Below are 19,921 nucleotides of genomic sequence, written 5' to 3'. Positions count from 1 at the left end.
CACATTTAGCTTTCCTTGAAATCGTGATTGTATCACTATCTGGCACCATTCTGACAATTTGACTGTGCGTATTTTGAGCAGCGCTTACTATGTAATCCAAGGTAAACGATTGCTTTCGAAGTACACATTCCTGATACAATGTGAAGTTAGACACCCCGCTATTGCTTTCTCCAAAACGCGGGTCACGTATTAATTCGCTAGGAAATCGTTGATAAGAGATGCTGTGGGTTTTATGGATCAGCTTGCGTCATCTCGATGATGTTGTTTGTGTTCCTTGAAGTTTAGATCATCCCTCTAAGAATTAATAGGTTTTCTGACACCGCATGGGCTGGCTATTTCTATTGTGTAGTGAGGAGATGTAGGAGACGTGAATTCAAATCCATGCTGATGGCGTCCTCACCCACGTCTTATGCTGCTTCAAATTGACAGCTGTGGCATGCGGAATATTGCATCCAAGAATAATGTAGCCATTGAATTGCCTCACTACATGTGAGACAGTCACCCACTGTCGTGCTTTACAATGGATAATGAATTATATTTTATGTGTGTTACTTCTAATTAATTTCGACATCACATCTGATGTCAGCGGAAAGGCATCATAACTATTAGGATAGTTATGTCTAACATTTGAGTGTTTTAACTGAGATTATGTGGATAGTTTGCAAGCTGATTTTGAATACTCATCTTCACTTGGCACTCCGATGACGCTGATGACTCATATGTCCTATCCAAAGCACCTCGTCGGAAGGTGCGCCTCACGACTTTCCACCCCAAACTTATACATTCAGTCTGTGCGGCGCGACACCACACGACCACATGGGGAAGGTAAAACAGCGTCAAGTCACACGCCCTCACTTCCTACTTTCCCGGCACTGATCTAACGCTGCTACACGAAAAATGCTGCACCACGGTGTCCAACAGGTAAAACGATCAATGACACCGCTTCTTATCGGCCTCATCCTCACGCCAAAGTGGCGACAGAATACAACGCGGTGCATTGAATTCGGCCAGTATTGATGCCGATTATAGCAGTGTCGGCTATTAAAGTGACTTGTTGCTACATCACTCCATTGTTTTCAGTGGTATTTAACATGGGTAAAACCACAGCACATGCATCCGCATTGAGCGTGAAAATTATTCAATTCAGGAAGCGTCAGTTGACATTGAGCTACAGTGTTTGAATGCGTGTTCCACCATTCCATTTGTGTATTTGCAACTCCTCTAACACTCAATGCGAGCTACATCTGGTTAGCGCTGCAGGCCTACTCCAGTTAATGAATTTCATTCGTCCTCCACTCCAGTATTCCCATTGAAGCCAACCAGTGGCAGCCCACAGGCAATCCATTAGAGCCGATGAGCACCGAACTAGCTCGAAATTTAACTGGTTTGTGGGATGACATTTGCAAAAAAAAAGAAAATATGTGCTTAAAAAGGTTGCTTTCATGCATTGACTGACCTGATTAACTGACCAAGCGAGACATATCGTTCGTTTGCACAAATGCATGTGCCTGCGCCATTTTTTATGATTTTGTCGATCGTAGCTCAATATAATTAAATTGACAAAGATAATATGCGTCAGAATTTTCCCGTAACAATTCCTCACCATGACATCAGTGCGTGCTTTTACACTCGTGTGGCAGCCTCTCTAGACTGAACCATTTATATGCCCGCTTTGGTTGTCATATTGGTCGAGGCCTTGATAAGTGAGCTGTCATAAAATGAAGCGCAGCCAGCCAAGAATAACATAGCGAGTTATATAAACCCTACATGTAGGAGCCCATTTCGGGGTGATAGAAGCGTTCAGTTGTGAGATTCCGTTCCTGTCACTTGTCAGCTCCGGCGAAAGAATCCCAACCTACAGTATTGGTATGACACATTTTCCTTTGGATAGTTTTCACTAATGCGCATTTGGGTTACCAAGGCTCTATGTGCAACATAATGTAAAGGTATCGCTCGCCATCCAATAACATTTCAATCTGACATCAGCACTTCGACAAGCGTCCTAGGAAATGAATTTGATGGCCTTGGGACTGTATTTTGTCCACAGTTGCGTGATGCCTGAGATGCACATTGCCGCTACTTTACCTCGTTTGACAGGTCGAATTTTACCCATGCTTCACATGCTCAATGTCAGACTCATTGTCTGCCTGCGCTCGGGCAGACATACGACATTGGGTCTATGGCTGGAGCGTTGCTTAGCGGTACTACTCGTCAATTCCTGTGAGAGAATCACGTGTTAAAAGCGTACCTACTGATCTACAAAGGTAAACGAGTTAAATATTTCAGCAAGACTTTTTTGCGTTTCCTACCGGAAAATCTTGTAAGTCCCCTTTTAAAAGTTGTGCTGACATGCAAGACTGATACCGATAGCCGCATTCACCCACACCCTCGCAACAGCAAACGATCACTCTGGCTGTAATTTGCATTCAATGGTGTCCCACTGTACTGTCAACAACTCCGGCCCTGACGCTGTTCACGCCTCGCCGCTTCTCCGAAGGGACCGAGAAAATACTGACCTCCGGAGATCAAACTCAGTGGCCGCCTCTTACCAGGGCCGGTCTGGATCTCGTGTTGTACGCGATTCAGAACATGAATCGTCCCAAATTACGACTTAACGCTTCGGTAGGGCAGCCAATTTGTGTGACGGGGAAGGCACGAGTAATCGGGACTCTTTCCGGCTGCTCGTTAGAGCCTGCAATTTAACTCGTGCTCAGACCCGATGGCAGGGTCTCCATGTAATACGGCGGTAATTGGTTGAACTGCTCGTCACATTAGTTGTCATCACCGAATGATGAGCCATGGATGACAGACCATAAATGTGACGTCGATTGCAAATTCTTATGGTGCATTTAGAACCCTTCATCATGTCATGACTTATTTATTTCTTATGCATTCTTTTTGGGGTCACTACCGCGAAGCAATAAATTATTTTCGCGTACTTCCTCCCTCATCTATCCGCCACAGATCACCAGCAATAAATCTGCCATCACCTTCAGCAAAACCTCCCGGCTCACTTCCTCACCCAACGTACCCCACCACCCCTACCCCACCCCTCTCCCTGTCCTAACCCCAACACCAATCCATCCGCATCGCAGCCACCCGTGAACCTTACGGCCCACCCTGTCGGCGAGACCGTGCCGAAACGGTGCGAGTTGCAGGCGGGCTCCACTCGCCGCCGGCACACGACTGACGTGTTTACGGTGAGGCGTTAGCTGTCGGGAACACGAAAAGGCTGGGCCGCCGACACGGGCTGCCGAAAGCCGAAACTCGCGGGGGAGGGGAGGGGAGGAGTCACAACTCCCCGCGCTCCTCTGTCCGCCCTGACTCGGCCGCATGTGGCGGAGTCACACCCGGTGACATGCCAAACTGGGCGTCTGGTTTGGAAATCAGAATACATGTGTGTGAAGAGAACTACGTTAAAGTTTTGGATTAGGATGGAGAAACAGCTTGTCGGTCTTCCGCGATCGTCTGCCAAGTTTGGGGGCTGTTTTATGCTTCTTTGAGCATTTGAGTAAGGTAGGAGTTGGCACGCGATTTGGCTTCCTGAAGGAAGGGATGCGGCTGTGGTGAAGCAATCAGAGCTGCAGGAGTTTTACGAACATGCAAAAAGCATTAAGAAATGTTGAGGTCAAGTGGGATGCATTTGCCTATTCTGATCGCGTTTTAAGGTTTTATGCTAATTTCAAACATAGTTATGATCTTGCAAATGATCCAGCCAGCCTTCGCCAAAAATTCAAAGCACGCAATTCTTTATCTTCACGTTCTATTCCTCATTATTTTTACTCCGATACTAGAACTTTCGTGTCAGACGTCACACTCAGCTGACTCAGCCCGACACTATCATGACGTCACAGGTCTCAAAGGGCGACGCCCGTGTGATTGGTGACATTACGGGCCAGCTGACACCTGAGTCATAGGTCATGTCAAATTTCCAATGGGGTGTCATCGTGAGTGGTGGGACACTCGGGAGCTGTCACCATTCAGCCAGACGGCAGCTGTGAAAACTGAGCTGACACAAGGGACAGCAAAGAATGTTCTATTTGATCTGGCTTGTTAGACATCATATGCACATATAAAGATGTGTTATGCCTAGTTTGTATCAGCCTTTATTTGTCCTTTTCTCTTTGAATTAATGGTGAAGGCTCTGCTCTCATCCTTATGTGCAAGTCTCATATTTGATAATCGATAAAATATGCAACTTGATAAAATGCGTCTAAAAAAAGATATTACGCCGTTTAACATTCCAACATTCCAAATGTTTCTTTTAACGCAAACGATTTTATTGGAAACGTTGCATTATTATTGCCTACATTTCGCAGGAACTTGTGCAGAATTCCTTGTTATTCTCATCATGAGATCATGCACCTATGATTGCATTAACCGTGAATGGAAGACATCCCTGCAAGCATTAAGGATTTTCATTTAGTCAGCAAATGATCCATCTCAGTGTATGACGCCATTAGCATTATGCATGGTGGCTAGCAGTGAACGATTATGGAAAGTCGTTTTTATTGCTGGCGCTATATGTAAATATGATTGATATGAAAATGTCTGCCCTCCTTAGGTTTGCCATCTATACCCCACCAATCCTCGTGCATATCATGCCCATCATTTTCAAAGGCATCGCAGCTGAGGCCTGAGTTGTGCGGCCTGTCACGTCCAGTACCGCATCACCGTGCTCATATCCATCACTGCCACCGTGCCTCCTTCACAGTCCGCTCTAACGCATCCATCTGCATGCCCAAAACCATTCGCTCACATATGCATGAGTTCTGACAAGCTTCCGTCAGCCTTCGCGTGATTTTCGTTATTATCACCACACTGATCGGCGTTTAGCTGTCAACAACTCCTGTGAATCCTTCCATTCATCATCGTTTAGATGGGACTCTTTGACGGCGTTTGAGTACATTCTGATTGATTGCCACGTCGGTGCTTCGTCAGATAATAGACTGAGATTATTCAGTAGTCATTACTGGTCATTACGGGATAGCAGGCTACCCCTGCCTCTCGAATAGCGAGGGCGGAGCGATGTGCTGGTAGCATCCGCCAGACGTTTGTGTCGTCTCTGATGTGGCCTGAGTGACCTACTATCTTCTGACTAACTCTGTCATCGTCCGAATTTATAGAAATGCTGCATTGAAGGAACGTTATTGCTTCTTTATGAAGACGGACGGTAGCTCCATAGCCATATCCGCATACTTAGACGCTTGATTGGTGATAACTCTGCCCTTCAACTTCCAAACACTTAATCAGGTGTTTGCTTCTTCAATTCTCATAAAACAGTACCATGCGAACATGCCTGATGCCAGGTGTTTCATGTACAAACAGCTTTGGTTTCCAAACAATTACCTTGAAATTTCACATACGACATTATAGGTAAGCCGCTAGGTAAACGCTGCACCATTTTTACAGCAGCCTCCGGTTTGCCCAGAAGCATTTACGTCAGCTGCACTTTTACGAAGTCACCTTTTATCAGATGAAAGTAGCAACTTCTTTGTGTGGGCACCGGCCACCCACTGTTATAAGTTTCCGACATGCTGCATGTGACAATATTACGTCACGCCTGACTTGACGGATCCGCAGTGCGTCCTTGCGGAAAACTACTGCCCCGTGTTCGGTGCTCACCACTGTCCACTGTCCAGTTACGGACTAGAATGTAGCTCCTAATTGAACTAGGCCGCTTAACATGCATTGCTCATTGCTGAGGCCACTGACCAGAGATACTTAGCTCTTCACGTATGAAGAGCTAAGTCAAAGCTCCGTCGGGCTCGCAGCTACTTGTTGATTGGGCGCACTGTAGTGAATTATTCATGAATTGTGAATGTTGATTCTTGATTCATACGACCCTGAATGAAAGTAGGGAACCGGCTTTTTGTGTAGGACATGCATATTACCTCGCAGTGTGACGTTTCCCGTATGTGACGTCAGTTCTGACGTCATTAGCCATAGAGCGTGTTCGACGTCATAAGTCTGGCATGCCGAACGCTGTATTGTCTCAATACGGGCATAGGGAGGTCCATCAGGCATGCTAGAATCTCTCAGATAGCCGGGAATCATTCCAGTTTGTTAGCGCGACTGGCCATCGCCTTACTGGGTCGCAGTTTGCTAGGGTAGGTTCTTGTAGGATTTATGTGAGGCCCTAATGGGTGGCCACTGCACGGTTGTGGACAAATGAAATGCATATATAGTTTGTTATTCCATTCATCAGTGGTAAATCATCAACACGTATACGCCAGTGTATGAGCATCCACGGCACAAAATAAGGTCCCGGAAATGCTGTTCCCGCATCCAAAGCTGTTATGACCAAGCGAGCAAAACAAAAACAGGTTCTCTAAATAGGCATGATTAATTGATCTACATATCGCTCTCACTAGTACGTCAGATCTGCTAGTAATGCGCTTGCAGTCTACACGAATACCTGATGTCAGAAAAGGCCAGTACTTTCCTTTAATTCTTAATTCCTTGACTAGATAAGTGAAACTTTTTTAAATATAAAGGTACTGATAGAAAGCCTTCGCAAACGCGTTTCGAATATATCATCTTCAGTGCTAGCTTCCCATAATACAAAAAGAAAAATGTTAATTCCTTAATCCTTAAGGAAAAATCTTAATTCCTTAATTAAATCCTTAATTCCTACCTTAATTCTTTAATTCCTTTAACCCTCGCCCGTAAACGGTGTTTTGCCACCTTCGCCCATGCAGGGGGGGTTGGTGCGACCCCCCTGGCGTTTGAAAACCGAGCGTCGTAGAGCTTAGCGGAAAAGACCAACGGATTGCTCTCAACGAGATCTCGCGATTGCTGGTATATTTTTTGGTCCTAGGTCAACATTTGACCTACTTATGACCGGTCAAAGGTCAAATTTTCGGAAAAATCTAACTTTTTCATATTTCCGCGCCGATTGCGGCAAAACGGTAAGAGATATCGACTTGAAACCTTCACTATCGTGCTCCTTGATCAATTCTCTATCGTTTGGTGTATATTTCGATGTCATAACTCTAAAAATGATGCGTTGGGAGCATCGGAAGACTGCAAGGTCATTTGTGCATTGGGTCACGTCAGGCGTGTGACGTCACTGACCTGACCCTGACCCAAAATGAACTACAAGAAACAACCGGAGATGCCTGAAATGGATAGCAAATTCGAATTCAGGGCATCAAAATACCCCGAAAAGGCATACAAGTGCAAGAAGTCATTACAGGTCAACCGAGGTCACTGACCTGACCTTGACCTTTAGTAACCTTGAAAAGGTCAACGGACATTGTGCCAATGTCAAATCAGCCAGTTATGATTCTAAAACAATCCATCAGTGTGTCAGGTCAGTCGGCATTTATACCAATGTGAAGCAATCTCCAATTTAGCGTAAATCTGGCCGGAGGTTGTTCCCTTTATGACGTCATAACTTCGTGACCTGACATGACCTTGACAATTTTTTTTTTTACCAAAAGTTGCGCAAAGGATGCCCCATAGGGTACTGAAAATTTGAGCAGGCTATCTGAAACGGTTCGGCGTGTAGCTAAGAAAAACCTCAGGGGGGGTTGCACCAACCCCCCCCCCCCCTACATGGGCGAGGGTTAATTACACGTGAAAGCGCATGCAGTACAGCCGGCCATATGAGCCAAACTATTTTGCAGTCTCGTCGATAGCGTTTTGCGAGAACGAAGCCGACCCCTTTTCTTATCTTTAGTAGGCATGTACATGTATTTAATTATTGTAGGTATTTAATTATGTGACATCCAATGAAAACATTGCGGTTTTGGGAAGATTATCACCGTTTACTGGTTCGGTTTTAGATTTGGGGCAGTTGGCGTCTCCAGTTTTCCTCCTGTAAGATTTACGAGCTGCGATTGTAAGTGTAACAGGTCCAAAAGGTCATGTTTTGGGAACTCCGGATCGTTCGCTGCGTACTGGACGTGCTGCGTCAAAAGAGCAGTCGTAGTGAACTCATGGGAATATTATCGTGACGTTACAATGAGAGGAAACTGGCTAGCGAGCAGATGACACATTGCTTCGCGTGCAACATCACAATGAATTATGCGCTATTGCAAGTGCAACGGTGCTGAAGAACCGCTCATGGCGACCTGCAGCGCCATCTGTAGGACAAACTGCATTGAAGGTGTCGTAGGTGGCGCTGCGGTTTCTCTCGACTTCTGATCAGGGGGCGCTGAGGTCGTTATCAGTGGACGTTTTGGCACGGCCGCCTGGGCCGACTCCCCGCTGCCGCCATCGCTCTCCATTAGCACGAGCCGATCCTAATCTGTCCTGTGACGTCAGGATGGCCGGCGGAGGAGGGGAGGGGTGCTGGCCGTGACCGCCGCCCCTCCCCTGGTCAGGAGACGCACCTGGCCGCTATCGGGGCGCCACGGGCCACCCCCCGCTGCGTACTGTCCTTAGACCGTGTCCGGAGCGGTTTGAGGTCGACAGCTCAGTTGGCGGTGCTCTCGGAGCGACCTGGGCCGGTGCCATCGCCGCCGCCACCACCGCCACCGCGGGGTTCCGGCTCAGGGCCCGTCAGTTGCCAGTGGTGCCAGATCAGGTGCAGCATGAAGGGCGAGGGACGCTCCGGCTCCGCCGTACGCGGCATGCCCAAAGTGCACAGCCTGCCCAGTCTGGGCGCTCTCAACAGGCGAGGGAGACACCTGAAGGTCCTTCGGTAGGTGCTGAATGTCTGTGAATGTTTTGTAGATGTCCGGCTTTCATACTACCTCGTTACATAATGATTTCAATCGTTTTATCTCTTCGCTTATTCACTGTCATACTACTACTCACCTCATTTCCATTTAATTGAACCTGACTAAGTCCTCTGACCTCTCTAAAACCGAGCAAACACTCGCTAACAATGTCCGTAGTCAGTTTGACACAAAGCCCGTATGGACTACTATATCATGTTCCACACATTGTTACACGCTATCTGGGGTCATCACTGCATCAAACTGCGACAGTGTGCGAACGGATCGAGTGGCTTATCGCCCGCACTGTCCACACGCCGCGTGCAAATGACGAGGATGCCGCTATCGCCGACATAATCTTGCCCAATCCTTTCGACCGCTGCCAGACGCCCTTGCTCTGGATTGCCCAACGATCCCCCCGGCGCAGGAAAAGGCTTACCGTGCTAGCACACGCGTGCGGGCTGGCTGGTTTGGCTTGACATTGCAGGACGGGAGTGAACTTGGTGTGTCAGTCTGGTGTCACTTTAGTGTCGGGTCACATCAGTGTCATAGGGTGTCAGGGTGGTGTCGGACCGTTTGAGGGTCACTTTGGGAGCACTGTCGGTGCAATACGTGGTCATTGTCAGATGCTTGGGTTCAATTGCACGGTTGGATTGTCTTACCTGGGTACTCCCAAGCCGCTGTCGGGTCACAGAGTCAGATCTCTGTCGCCATCTTGAGCCTGCCGGCGGCCCGTGTCTCCAGCCCGACGCGGTGTCTCGCCCGCTGACAGACGCCGTCACGGTGCATACTCGGGTGTCTGGCGGTGCTGGGCGCGTCCCCCGGCTGCTCCGTCGGTCAGTTGGCAGCAGCGCGGCCCGCCCGCATGTCTCTCCTCTCAGCTCTGGGAGGAGCCGAGGGACTCCCACCGACCTGTCGCCACCTGCGGGCGAGGCGGCTCCGCTGGCCAGCTGGTCCGCACCCAGAGATGGACAGATAGCTCGGCCACGGCAGCCGAGCGGCCGTGTTTGGCGAGGATTACCAGCCGGGGACACGGCCGACGCCGCTCAGATGAGCCCGCAGGAGCCGCCGCCGCGCCGGCCGCGGCTTGATTTTTATTTTGCTTTATTTGTGAGCGCGGTTCGGAGAGTGCAAGTTAATATGCTGTTCGTCGAGTAGTTATTTTGATGGAGCAGATGTACTCCCCGGTATTCACATTTGTTTTGTGACGCTTGACAGTTGACAGGTTTTTAAGAGATGCTTAATGTTTCGTTTAATTGGCAGGTGATTTATCATTGGATCAAGTGGCGTTCCGTCTTCTTTATTTATTTATTTATTTATTCTTTTTTTTTGTTATTGATAGGTCTTTGGACACATTTTATATGCCTACCCTTTTTAGGGCTTGCATTTTTTATGTAATAATACCTAGCTCAATCCTTCTTATAGACCAAATGAGCTTACACTCTTAAAGCTACGTTCATTCACGCTTCAATGCCAACCTATTCCATTATTAGCTCTGAAGCGTACACAAGTTTTGCATTACACCTCAATGGCCACCTGTTTCCTCGGTTGGAGCCCGCCGGCTAAAAGCGTCTTCCGTCATCCTTACTCGCCGATAATCCTCACCCCAGACTCAGCAGCCGATCGATTGTAAAACACGCCCCTCCCGTCGCCTCTGCACTTCCAATCGGACTCGTGACGTCATCACTGTCGGTCTAGTGACGTCACGCGACGTCCGAGCTGTCCGGGGGAGAGAACCGCTGCCTCCCGTCCGGCCGTCCGGCCGTCCGTTCCGTCCGTCCCGGGCCGGTCCCGGTGGTGTTGATTATTCCGCAGGGCGCACGGGCTCCTCGGCCCCTGTCCGACGTGCGGTTGTACGTAAAGATTACCGATGGCGTCGCGTGCGACGCCGACGACCGTCGGAGGTGGCGGTGCGCTCCATTCTGCTGCGCTCTGCACTGCCGCAGGCGAATCCCGCCCCTCACCTTCCCCACCGGGGAGGGGGAGGGGAGGGGCCGTAAACGGCGCAACGGAGACGATAGAGGCAGAATGGCCGACTGCTGAGCGGTTGGGGTGCTGTAGAGGTTTCCGTGGTAACGTCGACTTTATGGTTTCTTTGGACTTTTTCGCTTGCATTTATAGCTGATATTTCTTGATAACATTACTCATTTATCAATGATTATGCTTTCCGGCATAGTTATTTTTTCTCACTGGCATGTGCTATACTTAGATTTACATTTCCGTCTGATTCATCTATTCTCATCTCCATTTCTTGTCCGACCATGTCTGGTTTTGTTCGATTGACGTTCTCAGCTTGTGGATTCTCCGCCCATCTCAATCAGTCTCGTCAGCGTTGTTTAGTTGTTTTTGACGTCAAACCGTCTGGCGTCTCCTAGCGTCTCCACCGCCACTCCTCTCTATCCTCGCTCGAAGTATTTCGCCTCTTTACTGTCGGAAACCTGAGCGAGCGGTGTCCGTGTTATCACACACGCATCCGCCTTCTCGTATGCTTTTCAATGCACTTGTGCAGCGCTGCGCAGTGCAAATGCAAAATGTGCAGTCTGATTCCGGTGCACAGCGCGGCCGGGCGTGAGCTGCCACGCAGCGGCTCTCTTCTGCGTGACTATGGGATGAGCGTCGAGGTACACTCGGGGGCAGATTGATGTTCCACCACTCCCTACCCATCGGGCTCCCATGGCTCAAAACTGGCTGCTGTCAGTGGCAGCACTGGCAGCACTGGCACTGGCAGGCAGTGTTGAGCAGTGCTGAGGGCAGGCAACACTGGCAGCAGCCAGTGCTGAGCCATGGGATCGCCCGATGGGTAGGGAGTGGTGGAACATCAATCTGCCCCCGAGTGTACATAGAGAAAGACGTGACACGAGCGAGTTAGGTGTGGTTCACTCCGGCACGACCAGCGGAAGCAGTGGATGTCGGCCGCCGCTGGGGCTAATTACAGAGTGTTTGTGGTACGGTCGGTGGAATTTAGGTCTCCCGGGGCATTCGGGCGGGATGATATGTGGACACGGCTGTGAAATATGGCCCTTACTGGCCGGGTTCACCGCTCAGTGTCACCGACAGACATTACGATCCGCTATTCGCCGGCCTATCTGACAGAGGGACGGTCCTCTACTGACATACACCATTAGAGCGACCCGCCCCGACAGCGGCCGACGTTGGGACCGAGCTGACAGCGGCGGCCGACGTTAGGGCCGACCTGACAGTACTCGAGGCCAGCCGCCATCCCGTCCCGAGTCGTGGCATGCCCTGCCCCTGGCAGCCCGTTTTAGATCGCCGGTCGCACCCAGACCAGTTGTTTGGACAGATTACAGCGTCCATGTCGGTAAAGAAGCCAAACAACTGAGACTGTCGCTTCGAGAAGAGGGCTGCTGTTCTCAGTGACTGCTGGACTGTGGCCTCGGTACTGAATATGTGCACGACTTCAGAACGGCCTCGTAAAGGCCGAGTGTTTGCGTTAACTCGTCATGCCTTTGCCGTTCCGTCGGACACTGGCGCTCTGGAGGATGAAAGTCATGCTGAGGTCGTTCTCGCTACGGCCATCTCGCTGATATCACGGCACTAATGACTGTATTTTGTTACTGCGAACCGGTGGCGGCATCTGGCCGCCGCGGCTGCACTCGGGGGCCTGTTCGTGTCCACCGAACACGGCGCTCACAGTGCCGACGATGTTATCCGTGAATCGGTGGCCAGGTTTTCCTGTCCTGCAGTGGCGATGTTGTGGCCATGGCAGGCCGCCCTGATCCCGATAGCACTGATCTAAAGCCGATAAGCCACTCTTCGCTTAGGCTTGTTATTAGGAAAGTGAACGTTTCCAGTTTCTTCTGCGTTTTAGGTCGCCACTACAAAGACGACAAATCCGCGTTGCACTTTTGTCGTCGCCAAGTGTCAGGGTGAGACTAATTGTTGATTTTTGACACCTCTCTGGCGGGAAGGAGGGTGCGCCACAATCCGCTTCCTTGATGTCTCGTTTTATGAGAAGGCCATGTGAGATGTTTTCCCTATTTTGTTTGAGGTCGGTAGAGCCTTGTGTACTGTCGCTTCTCTTCATCACTGCACGGCAAAGAAATCTGAACTTGTAGTCATGTTAATGAAATACAGGTTGCAAATTTATTGTAATGGTGTAGCCAGATAAGCCCAACGATTCGGGAAGTGATACCTAAGCAGCTGTTTGCCTGTCCAATGTTTCTATTTTAGGTATTGGGCCATGGTCACGATGAATTTTATCGAGTGCACTTCAGATGTCCAACATAATGTCCTTAGTTTCACTGTTTCCTGGCAGATCACGTGGTCTGAAAGATCAGACTGAACGCACTTGATCTAGGCTCTCCAGGAACTGAGAAAACGTATCGCAAAAAACACCCCTACTTGTACCGGGAATCCTATGATTTATGAACTAATAGCTTGTCGGCTTAGGTCTCTTTTACCAAATGACTTCTTTCACACGCTCGTGTGTAATCATCTTTTATTTGGCCTCCATCTCCAATTCGACTCTTGGTGACATAAGAACCTGCCCTCCTCGTCTTCTCGAATCTAATGATTTGGGAAACCCGCACTTGATATAGCACATGTTTTAGACATTTTTACTTTCATTACAATCCACAGAAGGCCGATGGTACATCATGCATTCCTGAAATTGGTGATCTCGTGGCTTCTGAAACCCGCACCTGTTGTATCTGCAGTGACATTTATCCGAGCACGAGACCGAGAAAATCCCAGATGTTGAGTCTGCGTGTTCCCGTTTTCATCTGATGTTCAGAGACGCATTTCTCTGGGAGCCGACACACCTGTGCAGATCTGCAGTACCTCTGCAGACAAGGCCGGATCCGTCAGCACCGGCAGCCGACTCTGCAATCAGCAGCGGGCCATCGCGAGGCACGCCCCAGCATGCTAAGTACCCGCGCCTCGGCACACGTTGTTTTGATGGTGCAGGCGAAACGAAAAATGGCGTTGTTTTGATTTCGCTCCGCCTACGGATCTGTTCGTTGTGCGGACGTGGGAGCGTCCGCCGTGCTCGAATTTTAGCGCTGGAGCTGTCCTTACGTCAACGTTTTCCTGGAATGCTACGAGGCTTTGGGGACATTTAATTAACTGTCTATAAAAGTGGGGCGATATCGCGCTGGTGACGCCATACTGTTGCAGTCGTTACCCGGTGCGATACTGCGCTGTTTGCGTGCGAGCGGTGCTCAGCACTATGGACGATTTTCGGCTGGCGTGACCGTGTTTTTTGGGTCAGCCTGCGAGGGGGGCTGTGGGGGGATGGGGGTGGGGGTGGGGGCCGACACTGAGGGGTGCGGCGGTTGCGTGCTGTCGGATGGATTCGTCATGCCGCACCAAAGCGTGCCGACCACTGCAGGGCAGCCTCTTTGTCTGGTGCATTGTGATGGGTCGAGGTGAGACCGGACGCTTAGATGAGGTGCGGTTCGATCACGGGAAGGTTACAGAGGGGTTGCATTGGGGTCAAATGGAGGTCAAACCACCCGCCCATCATCACAAAAGTCACGGGTGGGTTAAAATATACTCTCGTTGCATTCCATTACAGATGGTTCAAGCTGCTTGAGAAGCAGCATCAGTTTGGTCGTCCTGCTGTTGGCACTGGCATGCCTCTACCGCTGCGCCCGTCTGGGCTTACGTTGAGAACCGTTGGCGGCACCGAACGTTTCTAATGGCCTAAATCGATAGATGACGTAATCACAGGAAGCGATTAGGGCCCTCGTACGTCAGCAGACACGATCGGTAAACAGATACGGCCTCGCGATCAAAATAAGCCATACCAGAGTGGGAAATTGGTCCGATCTTGCAGGTTACGCACCAGGATGAAAATATTCAGCTGCCTGCTGGATTGGTATTACACTCGGACCTTCCCAGCCGACATGATTCCTTGCAGGTGTGTGTGCAGAGAGGATCACCAGGCTGCGAAAAAAATGGAAAGGTTCGTGTATCTAAGTTGTAATCTGACGGTGTAATCTGATGTATCTTAAACTGGCTGCTAGCGAACGCGGTGGCTCCCCGACTTTTCACGTTTGCGCCAGTGAGCTGGGAAGTTTTGGGATGACAGGTTGCGGTGTCTGAACTCCAGTCCCGAGTCCTCAATTGGTGAGGGTAAAGGGTTCGTTCGAAGGCGCCCAGATGCTGCGTGGTGTTGTGTCTGTGATCCAAGTAATGTTTTGTTATCTGGCTGGCTTGCATACAACTGCATGGCTCTTTTGATTCATTCTTTCTCTTCCCTCTTCCTCTCCCTCTCCCTCTCCCTCTCTCTCTCTCTCTCTCTCTCTCTCTCTCTCTCTATCTCTCTCTCTCTCTCGCTCTCCCCTAACTTTCCTCTTCCTCTTTCTCTCAGTCTATTGACTCAAAGTGCTGCCTCAACTCCCCTCACACTCTGTATCTCCCGCCTCCATTCTCGTTCTTCTCTCTCCCACCTCTATTCCCGCTCTTCTCTCACCGACATTACCTATCCTTCCACCCTCTCTATCCCACCGCGGCCGGCCAACTTTGTCCCTGCCGGATTTCTGGTCGTGCTGTCCAATTTGGGCGCTGCAGGGGCACTTGTGTCGACATTTACGACTGCCGTGCCTCACCACAGGAGGGGCGGCGCCGATACCGGCGCTGGTCGGTCGGGGGAGAGCCGCGGATGAAAGTACTCAGGGTTTGAGGCTTGACCCGTGGAAGGGAAATTGGGATGGTGATTTATGTTGTTAAAATTTGTGCAGTGGTACAAACGTTTAAAAATGATGCTCAGAACGTTAGGCATGAGTAAGAAAACGGGATATTGCGTATAGTGAGGAATTTATTTGGATGATGATATATGGCATCAGATGAGGGCAGGTGATTTTAAGGTTGAGTTTCATGCATCCCACTGAAGTAGCTGCAGGATGAAGTTGTCCGTTCGCCTTGCCAATGAGTCCGATCAAGTCCACCATGCCGGCTCGGCGCCGGGCTGCCGATGGGCCAAGTTGGAACGGCCTCTGTCGGCCTCGATGGATCGGCGGCCGGTTCATCTGCGCCGCACGTGGCTGAGGGGGGGGGGGGGCGGCCTGCCGGGCGCCAGTCGGCCCGTTTATAGCGAGCCGCTCGGCAGTCAGGCTGCTCTGCATTGCCGTTTTAGTGGGTCGGTCTGGTGCTGACAGGCGCCACGGTCATCGCGCAGCGATGTCCCCGCTGCCGAGGACGGTCCAATGTCCGCCGCCGAGGGTCACGGGTCGCGGCCACGTCAGGGCGGGACGGCCTGTTTTAAAGAGCCGGGATCGACAGAACGGTTGAACTCGGAAACGTCTGCTGTTTCATTGGCGCTGGTATTGTGACAAGTGTGTCGATACCCCGGCGTGATTGAATTGGTTCGGAAACGGCCCACATTCTTACCTCCTATGAATAGCCCATGAGGAAGTTTTATTTTGTATATTTGGTCGAAACGACGACCGTATCAGCAATCCATGAAAACGCTCCATCGCTGAGAATGCAATTTAACATTCTGCTAAGATGATCATGTCAACAGTAGGTACACAAATATGCAACATTTCAAAATATGCCTAGCACACTGCTTCACGGACATTTGCACTCATTTAACAAGTATGTTTATGAGTTCAAACAATCCAGGACCATCTTCCATCGCCCAGTTGTGACATTCATCTACAAACTGATAGGATAACAATCTCCCAGAAACGACGCCATTTCACACCATGTACCACCCGTGACGAGCCGCTAAAAATTCCTCGGCCCGTTTGAATACTACAGAGCTCGCGCTGTGTTTATATGGCAGCTCCTCGCGACGTCGTGATGACGTCACTGCCAGGGGCCCCCGGGGTCGTGACAAAAGACAGGCTGACAGAGCGGGCGGCGGTACCGGGGCGGGCTGCCGCGCCGGGCGACAATTGGAGCGGCCCCGCGTGGGGTGCGAGCCGACTCCGCAACCCGCTGTTTCTTCGCAGTGCCGGTTTCACGGAAATGTTTTTTGTTACGTAGGAACTGGTGTCGATGCATTGTTAGTCATGTTTAGCATTATATTCCAAGTAGCCGGATGTTATCCTTGCAATAATAGACTGGTCTAGATTACCAATGCAAGGAACAATAAATACAACAGAACATTGCTTAGACGTCACCGCGAGACATGCAATTTTTGCTTTCTTGTTCCACATTCCCACCTTCATCGTTCTTCTTGTCCACGCTACGCCCTTAGGAAGAAGCCACGTTTGCATAGTTGATCAGTCACCCATTGCTGATATGATCGTGAATGATGGTCGTGTAGGGAGACATTGTTTATAAACCAACGATTGCACGATGATTCGATGCCCATTCAGTATATGGACGTTAAATATTGGCTTTCTGTTACGGTACATTTTACCTATCTGCCTGTGGTACGGTACGGATGGGGGAAAACATGGGGTATACGCACGGAACATCTATGACGCTCCTTTCACCTTGTTCACTGTTCCGTTGCGCTATGTTACATATGTATAAAAAAAACATTCATTATAGATATTTTTGTTCAGTGTTCAAACTTGCATCCTATCCTGGGTACGTACACGATAAAAACAACATCCTTTGCACAATACGTACGCTTAGACAGTCCTCAATGTGCTTCCAGAAAATCGCATTCCATGCCTCATTTGATCGCATTACAGAGCTTGGTAAGCCGGAACTGCGGACACCGGTCTTTAGCGATCGCTATTTGTCAGTGAACGCATTTAGCTAATAGGGCCGGAGTTGCGTCAGAACGGCTGTTATCCATTCGACTTGCTGTCAGTGATACCGAAATGATCCGGCCAAGAATGGCACATCTCTGAGGCTTATTGCGATGGAATGCGTCACAAGGCGGTGCACAAAATATGGCAAGACGTGAAATTTGAAATGTGAAATGTCATAATCTCCCCAGGTTATGGAATAGCGGTGTCTTCTGTGACCTCTAAGGAGGACTTTGGTCCCAACACTGGTAAAATAAAGATTTCCTTTTGCAGGCTATGGCATATCTAAGTAGGCGTAACCCAGCATTACAATCATGATATCTAAGCGGTCTAACCCAGGACGAAAATTCCCTTTATATCTGCGCCTTCCGGACGGCGCTGCTTAGCGCAATTACGCATGCATTGCCGGTATTTTCTCAGCAATGCGTGATTAGATTTCCTGCCAGCCGGCGGCGGGGGCCGGTGGCGCCGGTGGGGGGGGGGGGGGGCAGACGGCAGGGGGTCTCGGCGGAACAGCGGTGATTTTTCTCACGGCCGGCCATCGATCTGCGGTCCGGCACCGGTGTGCTTTATTGATGGCCGACGGGCTGGCCCGCGCCGCGGACCGCTGGCCCACTTGGACGGCTCGTGCCCACACCGACCGGCAGCTGCAAAGTCGGGGACGGTGACGGCTGTATGGGTAAATTAGAACAGTCAGAGATGTCTAGTCTATCATATGCACCTACTGCAATTTAGCATTTGCAATATGCGTCCAACCTACCGGAATATCGTAATAGTCAGAAAAAAATACTTCGAAATCACCCTAGTGGATCATCCCATTCATAAATAAGAATTAACAAACTAATATCAGATGTCAAACAGTTGTGAATGCTGACTGATGCGGCTAAGCTAGTAAGTGTTAAAAATAAATTGGCAATGATCTTGGTTGTTGGGGCGATTCAGTGCGATACGAGAATGCCTACGGTACGCTATGCTTCACAATGGCGTTAAATGTTGCTCACATTTGCGCACAGGACTGATGACGGACTCATTTCATTGCGACATCAGAAATTGCATCAGATTGTTTAACCACGCAGTTTTGGCCGGCGTGACGCACATTCAAACATAGCAGACATGACTAATAATTGAATAGTGGGCTGCGGTGTTATTTCTGTACTTGGCATATTATCTTTTCATTTTGTGGTAGTGAGCATAGCGAAGCCTGCTTCTTTCATTTCATTCATTTCACTGAGTTCCAATCAAAAAATATGCTGGCGATAAGCTTCTGAAGCGCTTCGATCCGTCCATATTCCGTGGACGCTGCTTCCGGTTCAGGGATGATGAGGGACAGTCGCCAACTTTCCGCCGCACGTGAGGAGCCGGCCAGCGTACGGCTCTCTGCCGCCGCGAGTTTGGCTAATCCACCGGTGACCTTCTGTTGACCTCAGAGAGGTCCAGCGGCACCGAGCGACACCGAGGGAGGGGCCACCGCGGCAGATCAGTGCCGCACTGCCGCCTCCGCCCCCGCCCCCACCCCCGCCCCCGGTCCCACTCTGTTCCTCCCCTACCGTCGCGCCGCCCGCGCCCGTCGGCACCGACCTACCATAGTTTGAATTGGCTCCATCGCGAATGTCGCTGCATGTCTGCGTCGGTCCCGTCGTCGAGTCCGACAATACAAACGCCGCATTGCGTCGGGCAGGGGTGGGGACGGGTCGACTCGGTGACATGTCAGCTGTCTACGGCTAGTGCCTCACCGGTGGCACGTATCGATAAAACGCTCCTCCCCTGGCAGCACCGGAAGGACAGGGCGGACAGCGATAGATCGGTGCGATACATGGGGCTGTTAGGATGGTGGCAACATCGGACCTGGCGAAAATTGCAGCATGTTCAATGTTGAAACATCGGGGAGCCTGCTCTTTGGTCACAGCATCCGGATTTTGTTTTGACGAAATTGCTCGTTTGATAGCTTTTGGAAATAGCTCTATTCGCCTCCCTCAAAAGCTTTATTTTTGTAGATAATAGGTTGATTGCATACTTGCAAAATCGTGCTTTTAAATTTAATGTAAAGTTTCTTTTTGTTTAAGTTTGAGTTGCTATTTTTAAGTGCTTGCCCATTCTGCTTGTGCGCAATGTGCAGAATTAATTTGCATTTAACTGAAAATTGAAAACAAAATAGATCGCCATGTTTTTTCCACGATCCCAATGTCCCTGCATACTTGGAAAAAAACATTGTCGCCCATTAATCTCTGAAAAACTATGTTTATCCAGGTCTGGAGACTGCGTGCTCCCTGGCTCTGTGTGCTCTCTGAGCTACTGTGTTCGGTGTGCTCCTTAGCACAATCAGAGGTGCTCATCGGGTGCAGACAGGCGCAGCCTTCCCTGACGTCTTGGGGGTCTCTCTTCGATCCTGTATTCTATCCATTCTCTTTCATCCTACAGTACATATACCTCTCTGGAACTCACGTGCAACTTCAATGATCTGGGATGTGCTCCCCGGACGCTCCGCTGTCCGGTGTGCTGTCCTGGACGCGGTCGGTGCTCCCTGCCGTAGCCGGTGCTCCCTGCCGTAGCCGGTGCTCCCTGCCGTAGCCGGTGCTCCCTGCC

General features: G+C 50.1%; 1 protein-coding gene across 6 annotated transcripts in view; it reads left to right on the top strand.

Moving 5' to 3' along the window:
* The window catches only part of LOC122373389 (cAMP-specific 3',5'-cyclic phosphodiesterase, isoforms N/G-like), a 140,437-nt gene that overhangs the window by 11,249 nt on the left and 109,267 nt on the right, over positions 1-19,921 (top strand). The window contains exon 1 of one of the 6 annotated variants that reach the window (XM_043351498.1): positions 8,276-8,650. The exons of 4 other annotated variants lie outside the window; for them this stretch is intronic. In XM_043351498.1, the coding sequence (XP_043207433.1) occupies positions 8,541-8,650 (110 nt within the window). In that variant the 5' untranslated portion in view covers positions 8,276-8,540. Of the gene's footprint in view, positions 1-8,275; positions 8,651-19,921 lie in introns of those variants that run through there. One more of the 6 variants, XM_043351478.1, reaches the window with a different exon arrangement.

Source organism: Amphibalanus amphitrite, unplaced genomic scaffold (assembly GCF_019059575.1).
Source record: "Amphibalanus amphitrite isolate SeventyFive unplaced genomic scaffold, NRLGWU_Aamphi_draft 000038F_arrow, whole genome shotgun sequence".
Taxonomy (NCBI): Eukaryota; Metazoa; Arthropoda; class Thecostraca; order Balanomorpha; family Balanidae; genus Amphibalanus; species Amphibalanus amphitrite.
The sequence above is the reverse complement of the archived record's forward strand: the minus strand, read 5'-3'. Positions and strand labels throughout refer to the sequence as shown.